The 20,453-nt window shown below is 40.6% G+C and overlaps 1 protein-coding gene across 3 annotated transcripts in view; it reads right to left on the bottom strand.

The window, feature by feature from the left end:
• Positions 1 to 15,131, bottom strand: part of prickle2b (prickle homolog 2b) — a 104,589-nt gene extending 89,458 nt beyond the window's left edge. The window contains exons 1-2 of one of the 3 annotated variants that reach the window (XM_080891273.1): positions 14,905 to 15,131; positions 14,370 to 14,452 (exon numbers count right to left, since the gene is read on the bottom strand). In XM_080891273.1, coding sequence (XP_080747399.1) covers positions 14,370 to 14,452; positions 14,905 to 14,946 — 125 coding nt within the window. In that variant the 5' untranslated portion in view covers positions 14,947 to 15,131. Of the gene's footprint in view, positions 1 to 14,344; positions 14,453 to 14,904 lie in introns of those variants that run through there. The other 2 variants (XM_080891271.1, XM_080891272.1) reach the window with 2 other exon arrangements.
• Between the last annotated feature and the right edge of the window lie 5,322 nt (positions 15,132 to 20,453).

The following is a 20,453-nucleotide window of genomic DNA, read 5'->3' as shown; positions in this document are numbered from 1 at the left end:
GATGCTGCTTCAGCTTGGTTAGTCTTGAGTAGATAAACATCAGTTAAATAGGCAAACATTAGACAGTTAAACTAGTTTTTATATTCTATTTAAACTAAAAGAAATTTCTAATTTCACCTATGAATTGTTAACACAGATAATTTGAACACAATTACCAAGAGTTCATTTGATTTTCAGAAACTATCCAAACCTATCATAAAAGATTTAATTTAATTATTAATAAACACACTACTTTAACCTACATTAGAAGCAATCAAAATATCCTTTACACCAGGGCACCAATAAGTACAGTATTAAAGATCTGTGAGTGATAAGACAAGCTGTACGATTTTAGAATGGATATCTTAATTTTAGTTTTCACTGATGTTACGAGTAGATTTAACATGAATAACAAATAGACAAGCGACAATTAAAAACTGCCAAAGAAGATGACTCTTATGACTTCCGGGGACATTTCTAACAAAAATGCACTGCGTTAACCTGAATGAGGACAATCAAAAGGATATACATAAATGAAATTGAATTGATATAGTACCAGAGTACAGTGATCATTAACTGATCGTCATTAACGATCAGTGACCATTAACGGTTTTGTCACTGATCTCAAGGGTAGATTAATACTAAATACAGAAATATACCTCCATTTAAAAATTGCAAAAACATATGCAACAATAGTTATTGGTATACCTGACTCTTATGACTTTTGGGGACGTTTCTAACACAAAAACACTCCGCTTTAACCTAAATGGGGACATTCAATGGGAAACTTTCCTTAGGGAACTGGTTAATACAATAAACTCTGACTATTAAACATCTGCATATGTTAAGGTATGTGTAACTACTTTTCGGATGGATTTCTTTATCTTAGTCCTCATTCTGATTGGTATTTGTTCCGTATTTTTAAATCTTAGACATAGTGAAGGTTTTTTTTTTTTTACATAACCCTTGAGTCTGGGGATCATTGATAAATTGTTTAGAGACTTCATGGATAGATTTATACTGAAAAAGAACATGATACTATTTTTAGAAAAAAATTATGAAACATATCCAACTATAGTCATTAGTATGCCATATACTTATGACTTTTGGGGACGTTGTTAACACAAATACACTCCGCTTTAACCTAAATGGGGACATTCAATGGGAAACTTTCCTTAGGGAACTGGTAAACACAATGAACTCTGATTATTAAATATTTGCTCATGTTAAAGCATGGGTCCCCAATCCGAGTCCACGAGGGCCGGTGTCCCTGCAGGTTTTAGATCTCACCCTGGGTCAACACACCTGAATCACAATTCAAGACATGTTGAGAAGGTAATTTATCCATTTAAATCAGCTGTGATGGATCAAGGACACATCTAAAACCTGCAGGGACACCGGCCCTCGTGGACAGGGATTGGGGACCCCTGTGTTAAAGTATGTGTAATGATCTGGAGGATGGATTGCTGTATCTTAGTCCTCATTCTGATTGGTATTTGTTCCATATTTTCAAATCTTAGACATAATGAAGGATTTTACAACATAACCCTTACTTGAGTGTGGGAATCATTGATAAATTGTTCTCCGACTTCATGCATAGATTTATACAGAAAATAGGGACATGATACCATTTAAAAAAATAAATGCAAAGCATATCCAACTATAGTCATTAGTATGCCATATGCTTATTGGTATTTGTTCTGTATTTTTAAATCTTAGACATAATGAAGGGATTGTTCTTTTTTTTAACATAACCCTTGCTTGAGTGTGGTGATCACTGATAAATTGTTCTCGAACTTCATGTATTGAGTTATACTGAAAAAGGGACATGACACTATTTTTAAAAAACAATACAAAAACATATCCGACTATAGTCATAGGTATGCCATATATTTATGACTTTTGGGGATGTTTCTAACACAAATACACTCCTCTTTAACCTAAATGGGGACATTCAGTGGGAAACTTTCCTTAGGGAACTGGTTAATACAATGAACTCGGATTATTAAACATCTGCATATATTAAGATATGTGTAAGGATTTGGGGGATGGATTGCTTTATCTTAGTCCTCATTCTGATTGGTAACTGTTCCATATTTTCATATCTTTGACATAATGAAGGATTTTACAACATAACTCTTGAGTGTGGTGATCACTGATAAATTGTTCTCGAACTTCATGTATTGAGTTATACTGAAAAAGGGACATGACACTATTTGTAAAAAACAATACAAAAACATATCTGACTATAGTCATACGTATGCCGTACAGTATACTTATGACTTTTGGGGATATTTCTAACAAATACACTCCTCTTTAACCTAAATGGGGACATTCAGTGGGAAACTTTCCTTAGGGAACTGGTAAATACAATGAACTCTGATCATTAAACACATGCATATGTTAAGGTATGTGTAACTACTTTTCGGATTGATTTCTTTATCTTAGTCCTCATTCTGATTGGTATTTGTTCTGTATTTTTAAATCTTAGACATACTGAAGGGGTTGTTCTTTTTTTTAACATAACCCTTGCTTGAGTGTGGGGATCATTGATAAATTGTTTACAGACTTCATGGATAGATTTATACTGAAAAAGGGACATGATACTATTTTTAGAAAAAAAATCCCGCAACATATCCAACTATAGTCATTAGTATGCCATATGCTTATGACTTTTGGGGACGTTTCTAACACAAATACACTCCGCTTTAACCTAAATGGGGACATTCAATGAGAAACTTTCCTTAGGGAACTGGTAAATACAACGAACTCATTACACATACCTCAACATATGCATATGTTGAGGCAAGGCAAGGCAAGGCAAGTTTATTTGTATAGCACAATTCAACAACAAGGTGATTCAAAGTGCTTTACAGAGACATTAGAAACAAGAACAAATAAAAAGCATGATTTAAAATTGAATAAAACAAGCAAATAAACTAACTAACTAATTAACAAACAAACAAACAACAGTATATAAAATCAAAACAGATACAATCAGAACAGTAGATAAAATCAGTAGTTAAATGTAAGTTTTGAAATTTAAGCTTAAAGTGTGGATTTGGTGCTTTATTCAAATGCAGCTGAGAACAGGTGAGTCTTCAACCTGGATTTAAATAAACTGAGTGTTTCAGCTGATCTGAGGCTTTCTGGGAGTTTGTTCCAGATATAAGGAGCATAAAAGCTGAATGCAGCTTCTCCGTGTCTGGTTCTGACTCTGGGAACTGATAAAAGACCGGATCCAGATGACCTGAGGGATCTGGATGGTTCATACTGGGTCAGGAGGTCATTGATGTATTTTGGTCCTAAACCATTCAGAGCTTTATAGGCCAGCATCAGAACTTTAAAGTCTATCCTCTGACGGACAGGCAGCCAGTGTTGAGGTATGTGTAATGATTTGGGGGATGGATTACTTTATCTTAATCCTCCTTCTGATTGGTATTTGTTCCATATTTTCATATCTTTGACATAATGAAGGATTTTACAACGTAACTCTTGAGTGTGGTGATCACTGATAAATTGTTCTCGAACTTCATGTATGGAGTTATACTGAAAAAGGGACATGACACTATTTTTAAAAAACAATACAAAAACATATCCGACTATAGTCATAGGTATGCCATATACTTATGACTTTTGGGGATGTTTCTAACACAAATACACTCCTCTTTAACCTAAATGGTGACATTCAATGGGAAACTTTCCTTAGGGAACTGGTAAATACGATGAACTCTGATTATTAAACAACCGCATATATTAATGTATTTGTTCTGTATTTTTAAATCTTAGACATAATGAAGGGGTTGTTTTTTTTTTTTTAACATAACCCTTACTTGAGTGTGGGGATCATTGATAAATTGTTCTCGATCTTCATGCATGGAGTTATACTGAAAAAGGGACATGACACTATTTTTAAAAATACAATAACTGGTAAATAACTGGAACTGGTAAATACAATGAACTCTGATTATTAAACATATGCATATGTTAAGGTATGTGTAATGATGTGGGGGATGGATTGCTTTATCTTAGTCCTCATTCTGATTGGTATTTGTTCTGTATTTTTAAATCTTAGACATAATGAAGGGGTTGTTCTTTTTTTTTTAACATAACCCTTGCTTGAGTATGGGGATCATTGATAAATTGTTTACAGACTTCATGGATAGATTTATACTGAAAAAGGGACATGATACTATTTTTAGAAAAAAAAATCCCGCAACATATCCAACTATAGTCATTAGTATGCCATATGCTTATGACTTTTGGGGACGTTTCTAACACAAATACACTCCGCTTTAACCTAAATGGGGACATTCACTGGGAAACTTTCGTTAGGGAACTGGTTAATACAATGAACTCTGATTATTAAACATCTGCATATATTAAGATATGTGTAATGATTTGGGGGATGGATTGCTTTATCTTAGTCCTCATTCTGATTGGTATTTGTTCCATATTTTCAAATCTTAGACATAATGAAGGATTTTACAACAATAAACCTTACTTGAGTGAGGAGATCACTGATAAATTGTTTGTTGACTTCATAGGTAGATTTATACAGAAAAAAGGAACATGATAACATCTTTTTTAAAAATCCCAAAGCATATCCAACTATAGTCATTAGAATGCCATATATTTATGACTTTTGGGGACGTTTCTAACACAAATACACTCCGCTTTAACCTAAATGGGGACATTCAATGAGAAACTTTCCTTAGGGAACTGGTAAATACAACGAACTCATTACACGTACCTCAACATATGCATATGTTTCATAATGAAACATATGCATATGTTGAGGTATGTGTAATGATTTGGGGGATGGATTACTTTATCTTAATCCTCCTTCTGATTGGTATTTGTTCCATATTTTCATATCTTTGACATAATGAAGGATTTTACAACATAACTCTTGAGTGTGGTGATCACTGATAAATTGTTCTCGAACTTCATGTATTGAGTTATACTGAAAAAGGGACATGACACTATTTTTAAAAAACAATACAAAAACATATCCAACTATAGTCATAGGTATGTCATATACTTATGACTTTTGGGGATGTTTCTAACACAAATACACTCCTCTTAAACCTAAATGGGGACATTCAATGGGAAACTTTCCTTAGGGAACTGGTTAGTACAATGAACTCGGATTGTTAAACATCTGCATATATTAAGATATGTGTAATGATTTGGGGGATGGATTGCTTTATCTTAGTCCTCATTCTGATTGGTAACTGTTCCATATTTTCATATCTTTGACATAATGAAGGATTTTACAACATAACTCTTGAGTGTGGTGATCACTGATAAATTGTTCTCGAACTTCATGTATTGAGTAAATCCTGCAGCTTATTTATGTTTCTTTGTTTCAGAATAATAAATAAATAAATTAAACAAATAGCATAATATTCCTCTTTATAAAGCTTATTTATTTTTTCCGTTTCATTAGCCTCTCTTAATTAACAAGATAATCCTCATTGTTAGCTTGCACATGAAAAACTTAAGGATGCTAATAAACATCCTTTATTATTTTAGAATCATAAAAGCATAAAAAAAATTAAATCCCCTAAAATATTGAAAGTTTGGTTCATTCAAACATCCCTTGATGTTTAATCCAAGACGGCTCTGAATGTGTAACTTATATGTGGCTAGCTTTTTTGGGCTAATTAGCTCAAGTCTTTTTTTTCCCAAATCATCAAGGGCACATCTAGCAAACCAGTATTAGCAGTTATTACTAAATAACTTTCTTACATTCAAACAGAAAATGCTGAAACTTGTCAGCAGAACCCTTAAGATATAGATATAAAAAACTAAAAAAGTTTTAATCACTTTTCATACCTTTAAAGCTGCTCTACATGCTGCTGCTTGCACACACCTCTATGGCTGCGATCAAGGCCTATGGTGACATAGAGGTCTTACCTCACCTCCCCTATCTTTAGGCTGTCCCTGCTCTGTCCCTCTTCACTCTCACACACACACGAACTCCAGACCTGCATTCATCTCTTTCCTCTGAGCCCCCCCACCCGACAGACATACAAAACTCTAAACATCGCCCTTTGACTTACTGCCCCACCCCCACTTGCACACAAACTCTTTCCCGAAAGCACTCTGATTGTATGACACTAGTGTTCATTGTATTATGTTGTACATAGGACTTTTGTTTTGTTTTTATCTTTAAGGTTTTCACTGTACACTGTAGACCGTGGGAGCATTACAATTTAAAATTCCTGTGTATCATCTGTACATGTGGGTTTTCACAATAAAGCTGACTTTGAACTTGACTTGAGTCAAGCTCTGCACATATCTCTAAGGCCCAGTCAACCATGCTACAGAAGCTAATCTTTCCCACTTGTATCCAGGATATAATTTTTTTTCTGTCATGATCCATATGTAATGACCATTGTCTTACACAGTTTTTGATCAGCTCTTAAAGAAACTTTGGTGAGAATTAAGTTTTATGCCATATGCTTGTGACTTTTTATGCTTTTTAGGCAGTATTTTACATACTGCCTAAAAGGTATTAACATTGAAATTTAAATTTAGCTCAGCTGTTTCACCAAATTTTGGATCCCTGCACCATCCAACAGAAATTCAAGAAACATCTTAAATATTTTGCAATAAAAGTATCAAGAATTTAGAGTAATTTATGTCAAGCTGCAGTTCAGAAAGCAAATATGAACCTAAAGTGCTCCATTATTTCATGCATCAGCTTCACATCATGCCAAATAATTCTTTAAAAAATATTAAAACTATTTATATCATAATTACGTGAAATATGACTCTTTTGTATTTTCTAGTGTCTTCTTTACCCTTTGAAAATATAATCTACTAAATAGTCTACTGATTTCTATTATTTAGTCAAGAGAACAAATGTTTGTTTATATAAAACCATTCATACAGAAGAATGTTGAATAAGATTTTCAAAAAAGATCAGTATATTAAAATAAATCTTACACTATAATAATATAAGGGTTAGGGAGAGGTAATACACACACACAAAAATCCAAGATATGTCACTTTTGGGGACAGTGGAAATTCTTGCAATTTCACACACTTCCACTAGGGGCAACATAGAGTTATACACAGATTGCAAAAATTTTTGGGGGCAATGTCATACACATACACAAAAAATCTAAAAAATGTCACTTTTGGGGACAGGTGAGATTTTTGGATTAAAATATGTTTTAGAGCATGCTGAACGTTGTTAGAGGTAAATCTAATTGGGGACGGTGGTTTTGGTCCCCAAAGGTAGAGGTGTCCCCAATTGACTGGTGTGTGAGCTTACAGAAGTCCCCAATTTTGACACAAGCAAACTCTCACACACACACACACACACACACACACACACACACACACACACACACGGGTTTAAGAAAATGCCAGATACACAACAGACAAAGTCCATGAACCAGCAGAACAGTAGCAGAGCATTACAGCTCATCCAGCATGCCTATTAGATTCAGCATTGACTCACGCAAACCTGCAAGCAGAACGAAGACGACACCTCGCCCACTCTTCAGATGACGACAAATTACACACAGAGACAGACGTGGGAAGGGAAAAGAAACAAAGATGAAGAGTGAAAGGGGCTTTGGAGGAATAGAAGACAAAGGGTCAAAGCTGTGGCGATGTGTGCAATTCATCCAAAACGTTAGAATTTCCTTTTTCAGCTAACAAACTTGGTCAAAGTGACGCATCGACATGGTCCAAACTCAGTCCTTTTTGATAGAGAGGTTATCCGGTTCCTTTCTTGACTAATAGATGACACTCAATTCTCTTAGGTCCACATGCCACTTAAGCCAACCAATATTGAGGGGGCTGGCTGAATCAATAAACCAATCAAATAATTTAACAATGCAGAGTCATCAAGCTTCTGTTTTGCAATTAAGACAAACAAGGCTTTGTGTTCCACCGGGATTTGGGGGTCTGTAAAAAACAGGACAAGTAATTAAAGTAATGGGAACGTCAAAAGGAAACTGTCACCCTTTCCTAACATATGAGTTTTCCCCAATAAAATAATGATCCACACCACGCCAGTGTCTTCTAGTGCTGCAGGTGTGAAGCTTTGCTATTATGGAAAAATCTCTCATCTCTGATATTCCAGTTAACACATTAGTCAATGAGGATTTCAACTTGGATGAATCCATGTTGCGCTTGTACAATGCTGTCCTCTGTTGGCTGCAAAAAACCCCCAAAAAACCCAAAACCAAAGAACATTTTATCCCCTCCAAATCACCACAGCTGAGGAAGTATTCCAAAGACAAGAAATGCCTGTAGGATTGTGTGTTCAAATTGTGGTGTTAGCACAGCTCCTTAAGGCTTTTCCCTTCCACACCCAGCCCGAATGAGAACAGGTGGCTAGATGGTGAGAACTGAGGAGGGGGGGAATAAAACAAGAGGAGAGAATCAAAGAAGGCTTTGAAGTGGAGCACTGTGTAAACCTCTGCAGCGGTCTGGCAGTCTTTAAACTGCAGAGATGAGGAGATGCATGAATGGAAGGATGCCAGGACTGAGAGAGGAGGCCACAAGATGAAGGGTTAATGAGCTGAGGTGACGCAGTGATAAGTGGCACTATGAGACAGAATGACTACAGGTGTATGAGCAGGAAACAAGCAATGGAAACTATTGACTGGGGTAAGTATAAGCTAATTACACTTGCATTTTATTTTAGAGGCAGAACAAGGTGACATTATACTACTGTCAATCTTTCATTTTCCACCAGTCTCACCTTCCCTGTCAGTCTAACCACCCACCTATTCCTGAACTGAGAAATCAGTTTACTGATGAACTGATGGTCAAAGAATTTGTTTTTCGGCTTCAATGACTTATCAGTCCTTTAAAAGACAAATCAAGAAACTATTTGCAGTCTCTAGGAGCTTTTTATTTATTTCAGTTCTTAGTCATGTTTGCTGTATGGGTACAAGGCTGCAGGGAGGGTTAAGGCAGTCTGAATAGAGATATGCATAAAGTCAGTCCTGATGACTTTAGTGTCTCCCCCTTTTTCAGTTTAAGTTACACTAAATGAACATATATCAAAGGTTGCCACAGGATCAAATGCAAGTTTGTCATGGATTCCCCTTCCACTTATTCTGTAGGTATCCACACTAACTTGGATTAGTACAAAATATTGTACAGTCATAGCTGACAGACAGTTACACTTGTTGACCTGCTGGCTTTATTCTCAATGACAGTTCAAAGGCAGCTCAACACACAAAGCCTTTAAGGTATGGATCACCACCAGGGCGAACGCCAGGATGAATGAACATGACTAGAATGTAAATCAAGGGGAGTTGCCAATGTGTGTTAATGTTGGAAAAGTTAAAGCAAGAGAGAGCTGAAGGCTTATCAGGATGTTGGGCCAAAAGCCAAACTTGTATATGGCAATTATCATAATGAGTTAATGTCATACCTCAGGAATAGACGGGGAACTGTTAAGAATTTGGAAACCTTTTGAAAAGAATTAACAAGCTGACGGCATGAATTAAAAGACAATGGAGCCAATCAACCAGTAAACAAAGTGGTTAATACAGTTCAGTGTCTATTAGACATGTTTGCCCCCTGCTGGTCAGTTTATTTTCACCACATAAACAAGAAAACAATTTTAAAAAGTGCTTTTTAGATCATACTGATATGTGGTATATGAATATACTGGTCTTTACAGTTTTGCTTTTTAAGAATGTTGAAATTTAAAACCATTTTAAAATTGTTAATAAATTGTGTTATATGACATTTGTTACACCCCCCCCCCCCACACACACACACACACACACACACACACAGAGTGATTATATAATATGTTATATTAAACTATTTGAAACTTGGCATGTGAATACTGTAAACTGCAGGCACACCGTTTTTTAATCATTGAATCTACTTTTACTTGTACGTAGTCTGTCAGTAAACGACTACAGCTCTAATGATAGAGAATTACAAAAGCCAATTATGCAAGCACAGAGTTTAGAAACCCAACTCAGGGGGTCCTGTTACACTTCCAGAACCCACCTGGTGGATGATATGACGCCGCCTGCTGACCTACACCCATCCTTCTCTTAGGGATCAAATTGATCTGTTGGTGAATGCACCACAAGCTGCATCTAAACCAGATGTGAGGCTCCGTCCTCACAGATTCTACAAATGAGTCCCAAACCAAAAGAAAAAAAAAAAAAGAAGAAATCCAGTATAATGCCAGTCCATCACAGTGGATGAGATCAGTCGATACTATTGTGTCGGGAAAAAGAAGTAATAAACGTGTTCGTGTATTTTCTGCAACAATGTGCACAATCAGTATTAGAAAGCAGGGAATATGTTAGAATCGTGTGCTTGTTTCAAACAAACAGTCCTTTACCCATGCTTATTATTAAAATTCCCAAATGCAGAAGGGAAGGCATAGTACGGGAATTTTGCTCAAGCCTATAATCTCAGCCTGGTTGTTCAATTTTGATTCAAGGATATCATTGGAATTCAACAGGCAACCACCAGCCCTGCAGGAAATCAGCCGGCGACATGTGTAGGCCATCCTCATTTCCGTGACCAACATACGTAATCCCCATCTAGACCAGCCTGTTACAGTCAATTATGGGGTGATTTGGATAAAGAGGAATATGAGGAGAAATGGCAGGGGGAAAGGAGCGAGGGACAAAGCCAGCAGTTAATGAAAGCAGAGAAATAGGAAGGGTTGACTTTAGCCCGACACGGTCCGAAAACCTAAAGGTCAAACTATGATTGATATCACGGAGTCAAAGCTCCCTAGGCTTGCATTATCTGTAAACATCAGGCATAGAGCCAAAGTTCCTGCAGGTTTGTGAAAATAAAACCCCTTCAAAATAAACCGCCAAAGGGCAGAAACAAAACATGCCATTCACACATTAAAAAGCCAAGTTTATTAGTAAAGTATTTTGCTTCCTGACCCATATGAATGCTATTAGGAGACGCTGCTGACGCATTCTGCATCCAAACAAGCCCTGAAAAGGAGAAAACACAGCAGGTCAGGGAATGTTTTCATCCCTGGAAACTATCAAGCAAAGATGCTTACCATCTACATGCCAATACACTGACACAGCTTTGGTGATAAATCTAAAGTTTCCATTATCTGGCACCGGCCACCGCTGGCTTCCTTCTCCCTTCCCCCTCACCTAAAACTGAGTCTTCTTCAGTGCTGCAACAGCCAGAACCCATTCAAATGGCCGGGCACCCTGACAGTTTTATTTGCCAGATCGTCTTGTTAACACAGTGAATTGAGGGGCCCAGCCTGTGTTATGCAGATCACACCAGGTTACCGAGGGGACAGACGTCAGCAAGCCATTCAGGGCCGGGTTAAAACTCAACCGTGATCCCTCTTATTCTCCTGCAAACATCATCTCTCCTCCTTCCTCTGTCCTTTTCTGCTTCTCTCTTTATCTGCTCAGAACTGCTTTTAGCCAGCTGAAGTTTCAGCCAAAGCTTCGCTGCACAGGCTTTGTCCAGCGCCAGTCAGCTCTGGCAAAACCTGAACTAAACCTACTGCCTTAAATTAAGTTTTATGTTGTGCTGCTGGAGGAAATGAAAAACTGCTAATGGCAAGATCTCATTGGATTTGCAGTCTGATTCATGCCTGGACTGACTCAAGGCTTCAAAAACAGGTTAAAAACAGGTTAAGCGACAGTAACTTTTCAGGTGTGAAAACACACTGGCGTCATGCAGAAGAGTCATGTGATCCGGCGGGTCAGACAGCACGTTCACACTCAGGGTTAATGTTAATAAGGCTGGTAATGAGTCTCATTAGTACAAAGAAAATCAATCAAGCCAAAGGCAAGTATTAAATATTTAGCAGGAACATGTTGAGCGAAGAGAATCCGCTCCTATCACTAACCTACCCAGAGCAGCCAACTTGACTTACTCTGTTACACATGGACACTAACACACAAGCAGCCAGCAAACCGAAACTCTTTCATGTGTCCATTTTGTATCCACATCAGGACAGCAACTTCAAAGATCCCAAAAGACGTTTAGATGTCCTGGACCTTCCACTGAACCTTTAACATTAAGCAGACCGGAACCATTTGGTTTACTTTGGTCTGTCTATGTTTTTATTTTTGTGCACAGGTCTCTCCAGAAAAAGAGCTCTCAATCTCAGCAAGATAAATGAAGTATCAATAATAATTATTATGATCGCATTTGAGTAAAACAACAGCTATAGCATATTCTCAAAGGGATTGCCTCCTCACTTTAGCACAAATAGCTCATTTCTATAAAAATGTGGAAATGGAAGAGATTTAACCAGACCCCTTACTCCATTCAAAATTTTAACAGGACATTCAGCCATGATCCTTCCTATTCTACTCCTCTTAATATTCTTATAAAAAACATATCCCAATATTTCAGACTGTATTTGGGAAAGATAATAATCAGAGGGGGCATTTACCCTCAGATTTAGAATGGTATTTTTTGCTACTTTATCAAATGGCAAATAACACAATATAAGAACAAGGGATAGACAATATAAGGGCAGGGATAGCTCAGTAGGTAGAGTGGTTGCCCCATGATCAGAAGGTCAGGGGTTCGACTCCACTGAATGGATACCCTGAGGTACCCCTGAGCAAGGTATCGTCCCTACACACTGCTCCCCGGGCGCTGCATTGGTGGCTGCCCACTGCTTCACTGGGTGAATGGGTTAAATGCAGAGGAGTAATTTCCCTACGGACTAACACATACACAATACATTTAGAGGATTAAATGGCAAAGAAAATGTCAATGCTGAAATTCTCTTTTCAATACATACATTTATCAGCGTTTTAAATTTATATTAAGAAATATGGCAGCAACACAAAGAGAGCAACTACCTGAAATCCCAATAACTCCCAAGACTAATCCTAAATTATCCCAGATAAGAAATCAAGCTCGTCATCAAATTTAAATTCAGCTTAAAGAAAAGACTAAGAGTACAACAGTGTTTTAAGTTGAGTCCATCAGCAAAGCATGAACCTTCAGCATACATGGATATATGAACCAAAATGTCACGGCAGATCATCCAGTAGGGTGGATATTACCACATAATCTATTACAAATGTGTGTTGTTTTTGTCAAACAGCTACTGTGACCAGAGCATACAGTAAGTGTACACACATGCACGCACACATTTCCCCCCTTCTCATTCCTATCTCTGACCCAAGGGTCACTTTAAGTCCACTGCATTGCAAAACATTACAACTACGCCTTAAAAAAAGGATAATAATTTTTTTTAAGCATGAAAACCCATTAAGTTTGGCCTGGTATGGAAGTAGGACATTCCTTAAGAAGTTACCCTGTCTTTTTCTCTGTTTAGCCTCAGACACAAAGACTTGCTGGAGCAATAAAACAGCCTTTTGCCTCAGCACACAGTCGTGTTCCTGCAGGCAGTCTGTGTCCACTGACTTTTTTATTCCAGCTTGGTGGGGGTAGAGGGTGGGGAGTGGGTTGACTTTTTATTGTGGGACTGCACAGACGAGCAATTAAAGGCTGCATTCCTGAGGCTGCCGTTGCCTCTGTATAGTTACCGGCAAAGGAGACTGGATGGTCTTTATGGCTCAGAAACTCCCAGCCTATTGTGGATTCCTATCAAACAGACAAAACACTTCATAAATCCACGCTCTCTGAATGAAATGTCTCCGACCCAGCTGACTTTTGTTTTACCAAAACACTGCAGTGAGTTATAACGTCTTTTTGATGCGTTCTACATCTGTGAGAAAAATGGTACTAAAATAGTTCTAACATGCTGCAGAACAAGGTCATACTTTATAGGCTGCACAGGTGTAAAAACACAAACCTCTCAGTGTTACTGAACTTATAGTTTGGAACTTCTCTTCTCCATGTAAGCCTTACTAGGGGGCGGGGTCAGGCAGCCTATTCTTTTCCAATGCTCACAGCATCTCCACAGTTGCACAAGCACAGTCACCGGCATTCACACTCTAACCCAATCCTCCCGTACTCCACAGCAGGATTACGTCTTCCAACAATATGCAGTTTGTTTCGCAGCATAAGCACATTTATACCCTCACAGTTGTGACAGCGTGACTGCAGAAGCAGCAGGCTTGAATCCTTCCTGCTGCATGAATGGTCTCTACTGTAAAACTATTATCCTGGAGCACACAGGGGCACAACAATTGTTTCCTCACAGTATGATGCATGGCTGACTCTATTCAACAGCCCAAGAGTTTGGAACAGTTCTTGAAGAAGAAATCACAGTGTTAAGAACGGCTGCTTTGCCAAACTGGGTGCAGGAGCACAGCAAATGACTCTCGCTTTAACCCTTTTCGATGAATGAATGAATTCAGTGACTTGTAAAGATGTAAAAAACAAAAGAAACATTGGACCTTCCCCCATCACTGGTGTGATATGGATCGCTCACCCATCTGGGTGAACAAGTGCTGTACCTCCATTTGTGCAGGGCAAAGCCAGGACACTGCTCTCCACAGGTGACACAGGGCTGTCCTCTCTGAGTCTCATCTGCAGGGTTCTACAGAAAGAAACACAGGTCACAATAGCAGGTCCCCTAAACTCCTCACTGCATGGGGCTTTAAATGACTGTCGTTAATTAGCTGGTAATTTAGACTATTTAACGCATTGAACGCATTGCATTTTTACAGTGTAACACTATTTTAAATGACGTCCCTAATATGACTTAAAAACACATGGGGGGGGGGGGGGGGTATTTGTAATGGAAATATGTGTGTGCGCTTCAGAATTCGCTCAGAAAGCAACTGTGCGCAACAGAAAACATCATCATGCTGACTGTGCTGTTGTCACATCTTGAGTTACATATCTCGACAGCTCAGATTATACTGGATCTCCTTAGCAACAGGGCAGAGCAGATACAGAGAAGAAAACCACACAACAAACACGAGCATACCGCGTGCAGTGGGAGCTGAAGCAGCGCTATGGAAACCTAACTTTATCCTGCCAACTTACCGATCTGCTGGGATCTCTTCTCTTGGAGCTGCGACTGAACATGACCGCTTGAACCCAGAAGAGCAGATGTACAGTCGTGCGCTATAGAGACAAACTGAGCACAGAGAAAACTCGGGATTAAAAATAACAATAATAATTTTAAAAAATACCCCTCAAGATTTGTCTAAAAGTGCGCAGAGCGCTGGCGGCTGTCCTGCCCTATTAACCTCCTTCATTAATGAATGAAGCCTCGCTGTTCCGGGTAACAGCTCCACCCTGTTTATCCACAGCCAATGGAAATCTGGCAGTGTGGGGGGGTTTTTCTTCTTCTATTGGACAAAAAAAGAAATAAAGAAAGCAGGTTATTACAAAATTTTGTTAAAAGTGGTGATTAATTAATCAATTTGTTGTGTTTTACTTAAAAGCTAACAGCAAACTTGGGCTGAAAGTTGAGCAAGTTTTAAAAGTCACATATTTTTTTTTTTTTTTTTTTTTTTAAATGACATCAGAAACAGCAGTATGCGACATTACGTGATGGCAGAGCTTCAGTTCATCCTTTGTCATTTTTTTTTTTTTTTTTTTAATAAATAGGACAGGGGGAATGAATGAGAGAAAGAGGGGGAGAGAAAGAAAGAAAACCAAAGGGGAGAAGAGACGGTGAGAAGGGGGGGGAAGAGAGAGAAAAAAAAAAAGAACTCCTGGGTCACCTGTATGGAGAGAAAAAAAAACAAACAAAAAAAACAAACAGAGGAGACAGCAAACAACAAAGAGTAACATAATAATAGAGAAAACAAAGCACCATCACAATAAACTAGCTAGTCATAGATATCAATATTTACTAAATAATAAACGATATTGTGCAGCACGCAAGATAGACAGCGCACAGTGTGCTTTGAGGCAGCAGCCAAGAAAGCTTTAGTCCGCGTCTGTGAATACCCATGTGTGCATACCTGTGTGGATCAGCATGCTTGCATTCCAAAGGTTTCTCCATGTAATGATCTGCTAGGGAGTGTGGGGGGGCCACAGCCCTGTCCTCCAGGGTGTGAAGCGGGTATGGAGGAGATCAAAACTCCAGACATCCAGAGGCCCCCAGAACACAAGAGACCATGGAAGACCAACAGAGGGGCAGCCGCGCCACTGTTCCAGTAAGAGCTGAGGAGAGTCCCAGATGAGGGCTCGCCCAGCAGCCGCGGAGCAGAAGTCAGGGGGAGTTGCAGTGACGCGCCCGTGAGCTCCGCCGGCCCCCAGCTGTGCCTGAGTGACCGAGCCCCAGGCCGAGAGGCCGGGGGCACCCCACCTCCAAAGGGGCCCGAGCGAGCCCCAGGCCCCAGGCCCCGACAAGCGGCCGCCAAGGAGTGAGCCGGTGTGTACCCGGACGCCCACCCCCAGACACAAAGAACCACCAACACACCGACACCTGAGGGAGTCCGCCACCGGCAGGGGAAGTGGTGGTGGGTGGAGATAGGCCTCCAAACCTTGGAGGGCCTGAGGTGTCCCCAGAGAGGTGGCGTCTGATACCCAACCTGACATATAGACACAGACATACAGGCACACACAGACACAAACATCCATTCCCACCCTCATGCTCTCATATGCACTCACTCCACACTCAACCAACGTGGAGACAGACATAAAGAGACGCTGTACACACAATCACACTCCCCAAGCGTACTCTACAAACCGGGTCTAGGTACCCTTGCCCCTGGAGGGGGGAATTGCACCCAGACCCAGGTGGTGTTACCCTTTTCCCTGCGGTGGGGAGAGGCAGACCACCCCGACTCCGCAGCAGCAGGGAGGCCCCACACCCCAGACCGCAGTCGGACGGCCAACTCCTCCTACTAGCCCTCCCGCTCCAGCAGGCCGCAGAGAATGGGGGTGGGAGAAGACTCCAAACCTCCCTCCACCCGCTCATTGTAGTGTTGATGCATGTGTGTTCTAAGGTGCAATTAAAACCCAGGAGGGCATGGAGCTACCTGCCAAGGAGCAGCAGGTAAGCGCATAGTCCCTCCTGCTAGCCCTCAATGACTAAGTGTATTTAAAATTGAGAGGTGGGCAACGACGTCAGGGGTGAGGTATACACCCTGATGGTGATTTGGACTCCGTGATTGTGCCCACCCCCAAGATCCTATATGTATGTGTAATGAGAGTGTGAATAATGTGAATGTCTAAGTTGTGGGATAAAATTGAGGCAGAGGCAGCCAGAAGGGGACGGGGGGGGGGGGGGGGGGGGGGGGGGGTAGCCTCCTCTGCACCCTGGTGACATACCCCCACTCCAAGGCCCTGCATGTGTGGGTGGTTGTGGAGGAGCGGGAAGAGGGAGGCAGCTGGAGATGGGGAGGGAAGGAAGGGAGGGGCAGGTAACCCCTCCCTGGGGCCAGCTCCCCCGCTGACCCCAGTAGGCACTCCCACCCTCCGCGACCTGCCAGGGAAGGGGGGCCCAGGCCCATCAGACCGGGGCCCAGTGCAGTAGCGCCCCCCGGCTCCACAGAGCCCTGGACAGTCCACCCAACTCCACCACAGAGAAAACTGCACCCACCCCACCATCCACACATCTTCCAGACTACATAAGACGGTAAACGCCCAGGCTGAGATCTTCCTCCACCTCTCCTGTATCTCCCCCTCCTGCAGAGAGTTCCTGAAGAGAAGAAAGCTCCTGCAAGATGTGACCATCCCCCCCACCAGTTGAAGAGCCCCCCAGGCGGCTCGACGCACCGGCGGCACCCTGCTCCAGGGCCGGGCCCCCATGCACCCACCCGCCCACAACCCCGGCAACACACCAACCAGGACCCAAGCCCCCGAGGCCCGGCCCGGGCCCCAGCCCAGAGACGGAGCGCCCCCAGAACCTCACGCCCATCCCGGACCCACCCAGGGGCAGCCAGGCTACCAGGTCAGTAACCCACGTCCGTCAGCACAGACCCTCCCCTAGCCCCGCTGCACGCAGCCGCGAGGAAACAGTCACCTGAGAGCCAACAGAGCCCCCAACCGGACGTGACCGCTACCCCGGGTTGAGCTCCCCAAGGAAGATGCCTCCGGGGAACCCCCCGACGCCCTAAGCCTGTCCCTACCCCCTCACCAATCACAACAGTGAAGGCGGGACCAAACTATGACCCCCCACCCCCACTAGGTGATGGAGCTGATAAAAGGGGCCCAGAGCAATTGATCTAATGTGGTGGCAGAGGCTGTGTCAAGACTAATGTAATCTAATAGATAATTTCTATATTGGTTAGAATTAAGATTATTTTTATTTTTCCAGTTCATGAGGACTGTTTTCTTGGCTATGCATAGGGCAGTGAAGATCATATGGGCTATATTCTTTTCTGAAGTGACATTATCTAAGCTGCCCAGTAGACACACTAAGGGGGAAGTTGGGATGTTACATTTCAGACACTTTGATAAGTCTTCACATATCTCGCGCCAAAACTTTTGCACTGGTGGACAGAACCAAAGAGCGTGGATGTAATTGTCTGGTGTATTGCCTTGACAGTGTGAGCAGTTGTTGGAAGATGTAAAGCCCATCTTGAACATCCGATGACCTGTATAATGCACTCTATGAAGTATTTTGTATTGTATTAATTGCAGACTGGGATTTTTAATTAATTTAAAAGTTTTTAAGCAAATCTGAGACCAGAAGTTTTGGTCTAGGTTGACTGATAAATCTGCTTCCCACTTTGCAGTAGGAAGGGATATTGATTCATCTAATTTAGAAAGTGTTCTGTATATTTTAGATAATAATTTGGGGGATTTAAGAGTAAGAAAATGTGCCGCACTTAGTGGTGTTTGTAATTCAACTTGACTGAGGTTAAATTTCTTTTTTACTATGGATTTAATTTGTTGATATTCTAAAAACCTTGTCTTGTTGATCCCATATTGTTCAACTAGTCTGTCAAATGGAATAAATTCTGTTCCCTCTAATATATGTTCTAAGTATTTAATTCCTTTACAACTCCATTCTGGGAAATTAATCATATTATTGTTTTGTAATATGTCAGGGTTATTCCAGATAGGTGTACGTTTGCATGGGATTAATGAAGACTCCGTTATTTTTAGAAACTCCCACCATGCTGTTAGAGAAAAGCTGATGTTGATACTTTTAAAGCATTCATGTCTTTTGATGTTTGAGCTAATAAATGGTAGGTCTGAAATCTCTAGATCCTTGCATAGTGCCTGTTCAACATCTAGCCAGGGCTCAACTAAGAAGGTATGTTTTAACCATTCTGAGATGAACTGAAGCCTGTTGGCTAAGAAGTATTGGTGAAAATTAGGCAGATCTAATCCTCCTCTATCCTTGGTTCTTTGTAGCGTTTTTAAGCTAATATGCGGGGATTTATCTTTCCAAAGGAATTTGGAAAGATATGAATCCAGAGATCTGAACCAATCTTGTGATGGTTTGTTAGGGATCATCAAAAATAAGTAATTTATTTTTGGCAAGATCATCATTTTTATAGTGGCGACCCTTCCCATGAGTGATATGGGTAAAGATTTCCATCTAGTCAGATCGCCTTCTACTTTCTTTAGAAGTGGGATGTGGTTTAGTTTAGTTAAGTCTGAAAGCTTAGGAGAGACATTAATACCTAAATATTTAATATTTCCGGATTGCAGTGGGGCAGAGGAAGAATTATGGAAGGAGCAGTTAATGGGGAGAACTGTAGATTTTGGCCAGTTAATTGAATAATCTGAAACTCTTGAAAACCAGTTTATTAAAGTAATTACCTCAGAGAGGTTGGTTTGTGTGTTTTGCAGAAAAAGCAACACATCACATATTTTTAAAAGAGAGAGAGAGATGTCCACTTATTACAGTGGATGGGTACAAATAACAGAATTATCGCTGAGGAAATACATGTTCCTGTTTCTTGTTTTTCCTCTATTAGAATGAATTAATGATAGCACTTTGGTCCAAAATGGAAAAAGAAAAAAGCGAGTAAATAATGCAGTCTTTCTTTTACTTTACCACAAACCTGCACTGAGCTCTCCTCTGTGCCTTCCTCTCTTTGGTCTGACAGCGTTGACTCTCCAACAATCGCCCTCCATTCATCACCAGAGAAAAGGCTTTTTAACATCAGTGTAAGACTGATCTGACTCACAGGCAGCTTTTATGCTGCTCTGACAGCCAACTTAAAGTTCAGGGATGCAACAGTAATGTGTGATGGTTGCCGTGCACCGTTTTGGTCGTTTATATTAGACGTAATGGGGTTCCTTTTTCTTTCTTTTTTTTTCTTTTTAAATGAAGTGGTAAGATTGCACAAATGTCACTGCTGACTAATACAGCTCCACGGTCAGTTTAGAGACTTGCAGTCGTACTGCTGCGGTGCACAGCTTAAGAAAAGGAGGCTGAATTTCGACATCTGTTTAGACTGTTTGAGAAAGCGTCTCTTGTCAGATTGGGTTTTGGCTGATAAGAACGAAGACAGACAACCCTGCAGGTGTTGTTTCCTTCAAAGAGGATGAAACAAGGAGCAGACAGACAAACTGGGAGATGTCTGCTTGTCTAAGGACAGAATCACAACCTTGAGATAATCAGATGTAGCAATGGATGAAGGCAAAAAGCATCAATAGTCAAACGATGGCAGTGT

Source organism: Rhamphochromis sp. 'chilingali' (assembly GCF_963969265.1).
Source record: "Rhamphochromis sp. 'chilingali' genome assembly, chromosome: 9".
In the NCBI taxonomy this organism is placed as follows: domain Eukaryota; kingdom Metazoa; phylum Chordata; class Actinopteri; order Cichliformes; family Cichlidae; genus Rhamphochromis; species Rhamphochromis sp. 'chilingali'.
This window is presented reverse-complemented; position numbering and strand designations above follow the sequence as displayed.